The sequence below is a fragment of the Phragmites australis genome, chromosome 21 (genome assembly GCF_958298935.1).
Source record: "Phragmites australis chromosome 21, lpPhrAust1.1, whole genome shotgun sequence".
Lineage (NCBI taxonomy): Eukaryota > Viridiplantae > Streptophyta > Magnoliopsida > Poales > Poaceae > Phragmites > Phragmites australis.
Genome location: NC_084941.1, coordinates 180,765 through 186,434, shown reverse-complemented (window position 1 = coordinate 186,434; position 5,670 = coordinate 180,765). Strand labels below are relative to the sequence as shown.

Below are 5,670 nucleotides of genomic sequence, written 5' to 3'. Positions count from 1 at the left end.
ACGTGAATGGATATCGCTTTCGCACAACAAGCTACGAGCAGAGTCGGCCCAATCGAAGAACCACAAGTTCCGGAGTTTTTACGCCCGGCGTTGATGAGGTCGAGTATTATGGAAGAATTGAAGAAATATACGAACTCAAGTTTCATGGTTCCAAACCTTTTAATCCCGTCATATTTAAATGCCATTGGTTTGATCCTGAAGTAACGAGACGGACATATTGTAATCTTGGGCTAGTCGAAATTCGACAGGATTCCATCTTACCAGGAGACGATGTCTATATTGTGGCCCAACAGGCCACGCAAGTTTATTATCTCCCATATGCGTGTCAAACCATAAGGCATCTTAAGGGTTGGGATATTGTGCACAGGGTATCGCCACACGGTAAAGTGCCTGTCCCAAACGATGAAGATTACAACTTAGACCCAAACACATATGACGGAGAGTTCTTTCAAGAAGAGGGACTAGAAGGGAGGTTTGAGATAGACTTAACCGAAGCGATCGGAATGGAAGTAGACAATGAAACGGTTATTGAAGAGGACGTTGGAGATGAGGTGCAAAATGTGAAGGACTTACAAATGCTTGAGCGATTACATTTAGACAATGACAATGGCAACATTGCTCATTCGGATAGTGTTGATTATTTCGACATGATTGATAGTGATGATGAGACTTATGATCCAGCTAATCCCGATCATGAAGATTATTTCTAATACATGTAATACTATGTTATTTTGTAATTACGTTTTGTTTATTTTGCATCTCTTTCTAAGTACTTCTTGTTTATCTGTGCTTATTGGTTTACTCTTTTTAATTGCAGGTGATTGAACAAAGATGGTGGGCGGTGGGATGAGGAAGCTAACGTCCTTGTACCGAAGGACAAGGAGGAGCAGCTGCAGGAGGGAGTCGTCGCCTGCCGCCCCGTCGCGTGAGGAGGAGGAGGAGGAGCAGGTGCCCCAGGAGGACGCCGAGGAGGCGCAGGAGGACGCGCAGGAGGAGGCGCAGGAGGACGCGCTGGAGGAGGCGACAGCAGGGGGGTTCCGCTTCCTCTAGTTCGTCGAGCGTCTACTTGCGAGGTCCCGCGAGCCTCCCTCAGCGACCGATACCTCGTGAGAGACGCCCGCTGATTCGACCCGAGGGGGAAAAGTAAGTAACTTTAGATGTTATCACTACTTTATATGATATGTTGAATATCAAAATAGAAATTGGACGATTGTTAATCACTTGGGCAGGAACTGGACGATTGTGGCGAGTGGAGGTGCTCACACACGCCAAGTCAATGGCATCCTCGGTCTTCTGTGCAAGGAGCACTTCCCTGGCCTGGTTGAGTATGCCGGAGTGACGGGGCTGGCCTACTCGTTTGACCACTACGCCGCCGCCCCCGATGCTGCAGATCGGGCCCGCAGGGTATTCAACAACAAGGCGGAGCGGGTGAAGCAAGAGCTGTGGGTAAGTCTTCCTCGCACTACATTGCTCAATACATCGTATTTATTGGACATTCTTGAAATAATGAATGGATACCTCGTGTTTGTATGCAGGATTTCTTTAGATGCCAGGACGGACATGAGGCCAGGGCGGATGCGGTGGCTACCAAATGCTGCAAAAAACTCGTCGTGGACATGCATTACGAGGCGCGCATCCAGGCCGTCGTAACTTACCACGGGACCGTCGTTGGAACGAAGGTCACCAGAAGGGACGCAAGAACCATGACGCTGACCCGGGACCAGTACCTGCAGGTAAATACAGAACATTAATACTGATTCCTTTTGAGATTAAGTAGGCTTAATTTCATCTTCTGATATGTCATGTACTTGATGGCCTGTAGATGATTCCTTATTGGTGCGCCGCGCATCCCCAGTGCTGGGAACAGATGGTGGACAAGTGGTGCTCACGCGAGTGGGAGGAGACGCACAACTTGTGCCGGGAGCGGCGTTTGATGATGCCAGGTGTAGCACACCATCAAGGCAGCCGCAACCTCAGCGGATACGCACAAACATGGGTACGCGAATTCATTTATTTATTCTAACGCTCAATTCTGCATGATTTCTAATCATCTTGCTGTTTTTCTCGCAGTCGGCGTCACATGGTGGCCAGCCTTGCTCCATCTTCAAGGCATTTGCTATGGCCCACAAGGGCAAGGCGACGTCCGACGTCGACTACAACCCGGAGGACGGGCCCGAGGCGTACAGCAATGCGACCGTCCACAACCGCCTTAGTGAGTACACATCGATGGCAAGGGAGGTCCATGGGCCAGAGTACGATCCGAGCACCGAGGACCTTGATGGAGAAGTCGTCATGAGGGTGGGAGGAGGCAAGAAGCATGGGCGATACTGGATTGGCGATGGCGCAATCGACTCGGCCGTTACTCCCAGTCTCTCCCAGATTCGAGCAAGCAGCACGAGCACGAGCCCGGCCATACGACCTCGGAAGGACACTTCGAGGTTATTCCTGGTTTATTCGTCGTTCATTGGTTTTTTCATACCTTTCCTTTGCATTATTGTAACATTAGGGTGAATATATTGTAGGCCCAGCTGGAACAAGAGAGGAGGATACGGGAGCAAATGCAGGCGACGATGGAGAGGGTGGAGGCCGAGCGGGAGGCCGAGCAGCGGAGGATGGTGGAGATTCTTCAGTACATGCAAAGTATTGGCGCCGCTACGGGTGTAGCTCCGCCACCTTCGCTATTCGCTCCACCTCCACCTCCTCACTATTCTACTCCTGTGAGTATAAATGTTTTAGTTTGTATGTTCATGCTTACGGTCAAACCTAGTGGAGTATGAAAGTTTTATTCATGTATGGTATATATTTATCTTGTCTCACACATGCAATCTCTTCTCCTTTGTGCAGAATCAATCGGCGGCATCGAACGATCCTCATGCTTCAGCGAATCCTTCACCAAATCAGTTTCATTGACCATCTTGGTGATGATACTTGTGGTTGTTAATGGTACTTCTATTTGCAATTATGGTTGTAGATGATGGAGCACTTGGATTACTTGTGAACTTATTTGTGATATATTGTGAGACATGTGATGTTTGTGATATATATGTGGTGTTGATGATATATATGTGCTGTTGATGATATATATGTGATGTTGGTGATGTTTGTTATATATATATATCTGTTTGTTTGGATGGGATGTCAAAAACAAATAAAAAATGCTGTTTTCAGTCACTTTGCCGAGTGCAATGGCCATGACACTCGGCAAAGTGACAACATGCTTTGCCGAGAGCCACGGTCCAGGCACTCGGCAAAGATGGCCTGTTTGCCGAGTGTCCTCCAGGTGACACTCGGCACAGACGCCACCTTTATCGAGTGTTTGATTCACTGGCGCTCGGCAAAGCGGAGGCCTTTGCCGAGTGTCAGCTTAGCACTCGGCAAAGCCTTTGCCGAGTGCCCGATAAAGTGCACTCGGCAAAGAGGTCTTTGCCGACAAATTTTTTACCGAGCGCCCTTTGCCGAGTGTAGCACTCGGCAAAGCCTTTGCCGAGTGTATATCGTCCTTTGCCGAGAAGCTGTCTCCGGGAGTGGAAGTGACTCGAGGGAGAGGGAGAGCTACTCAGATCATCATATATATGGTGACAGACATGGCTTGGTGGTGTCATTGATTTGGACCGTGTGCATGCAGCAGCATATAGCTACCTATGGCTATAGCTACGCCACTCCATCTATACATCAATCGATCGTACACTACAGTATTGTATATATCACGCATTCACGCTGCTGGCCTGGCTCCATGCATTATATATATATGTGTGTGTCATCGTGCTGCCTCAGCCAGCCAGTCAGCATGACCACGGCAATTCTCAACTCCCTAGCTTGTCAATTTGTCTACTAGCTAGCTGCTCTGGGAAAGTCTTTCGCCTTGCTTCTTCCCTCCAAAAATATGAAAAGTTTTTCGCCTTCTTCAATTTCTAGTGTAAAAGTCTAGCCCCCAGCCCCGTACTGACTGACAAGTTAAATTAGTTCATCTCTAGCTGTCTCTCTCTGACATGCGATGCATGCATGGCGCAGCGCTAGCTATGCTTCTTCGATGCAGCGCGGCAAGCTATCTAGTCTAGACTGTAAGTAATTGTTCGCTAGCAGGTCAGTAGAATCGATAGATCAATCATGTGTGACTTTTTTTGGCTGTCGCCGGCCGACCAAGGCGACCTCTCCGACGTCGTCCGTGCTAGCCTGCAGCAGCCAACACCGCCTCACCATCGTCTGCCGTCGGAGGAAGACGAGGAGTTGCTGCTGCTGCTGCAAGGCGGTGACGACGATCACGACCGAGTGCACTTGCAGCAGCTGGTACATGGCGATGCAATGGGGTTCATGGTGAGCAGCAACAGCGGCAGCTCTTGTGACCACGCTGTCTTGTGGCAGTCATCGCCGTCGTATCCGCTACAGCCCCTGCAGTCAGAGGGGCTGATTCGTCGCATCATGTCCGGCCCGCCGCCGCAGCTGGGCGCTAACGACGTCGAGAGGGAGGGTGACGCGACCGCGCCAGAGATGGACGAGCACGGCCTGGACATGGCGATGGCTCCTCATCATCCTCATGCCCCGGCAATCAAACGAAGGTTAATTATTTGTACTAGCTATCGTATATGCATGCATGCATGCATGATCATTGATTGGTTAATTCAGTCTAGTTTGCATCAACGTATATACATGACATGCGCGGACCGGCCTGTATGTACGTAGGAAGAGCCAGACGAAGAAGGTGGTGTGCATCCCGGCGCCGACGGCTGCACCGCCGGGGGTGGGCGGCCGGCCGAGCACGAGCGGCGAGGTGGTGCCTTCGGACCTGTGGGCGTGGAGGAAGTACGGGCAGAAGCCCATCAAGGGGTCGCCGTACCCGAGGGGATACTACCGGTGCAGCAGCTCCAAGGGCTGCTCCGCCCGGAAGCAGGTGGAGCGCAGCCGCACCGACCCCTCCATGCTCGTCATCACCTACACCTCCGACCACAACCACCCCTGGCCAACGCAGCGCAACGCGCTCGCCGGCTCGACCAGGCCGGCCTCGTCCTCGTCCTCGTTAGCCAAGGGCCATCACCATCAACATTACTCCGGCGCTGCCGTTCATCCGTCGCCGCCTCATCAGCACACCCACAGCATCGTCGCCGCCGATGTCACGCCAAGCTCCATCACCATTGGTAATACTCATCACCACCAGCTGCCCAAGCAGGAGGTGCCGGACATGGATCACCCCAAGCCCGAGCAGGGCGTCGCTGCTGCTGATCATGACTTGGGCGTGTTTGCGGATATGGACGGCGCCCTCAACGTCATGTCCGCCTCCAACTTCAACTCGAAAAAGCAGCAACAGCATGCCACTGCTGCTGATGACCATCACTTGGAGAAGCTGCCGGAGGAAGATGACAAGCAGCAGCAGCTGGATCCATTCAGCTTCAGCTTCTTCGACTTAGATGGCTTCCTGGCTAGATAAGCCCATCAGTTTATACTAATCTAGAATTGATCTATAGAGAGAGCTGGGACGCCGAATTTCGTATGCAAGCGCGCCTAGAGGCAAGGATTACAAATTCGTTTGAGGGTCGAAACCGACACCAGCGAATTTCCGAAATTCACGAATATCGCAAAATTCACTCAAAATTCGTTGAGAATTTAGCCAAATTTGTAAATCGGAGACAAAATCCGGTCGAATCGACATTTGTTAACCGTTCGAATTCAACCGAA

At 51.0% G+C, this 5,670-nt stretch overlaps 1 protein-coding gene and 1 long non-coding RNA gene across 2 annotated transcripts; both read left to right on the top strand.

Annotated features, from left to right (window-relative positions):
- Positions 1–2,521: 2,521 nt before the first annotated feature.
- On the top strand, positions 2,522–3,129 carry LOC133903899 (uncharacterized). Its single transcript, XR_009907381.1, has 2 exons — positions 2,522–2,717; positions 2,845–3,129. It is a non-coding gene; the product is annotated as an uncharacterized LOC133903899 (long non-coding RNA).
- Positions 3,130–4,107: 978 nt separating this feature from the next.
- Positions 4,108–5,429, top strand: LOC133903983 (probable WRKY transcription factor 14). The gene is made up of 2 exons (XM_062345484.1): positions 4,108–4,556; positions 4,681–5,429. Exons 1-2 carry the CDS (start codon positions 4,108–4,110, stop codon positions 5,420–5,422), a joined length of 1,191 nt encoding a protein of 396 aa, XP_062201468.1. The 3' UTR covers positions 5,423–5,429.
- The last annotated feature ends 241 nt before the right edge of the window (positions 5,430–5,670 follow it).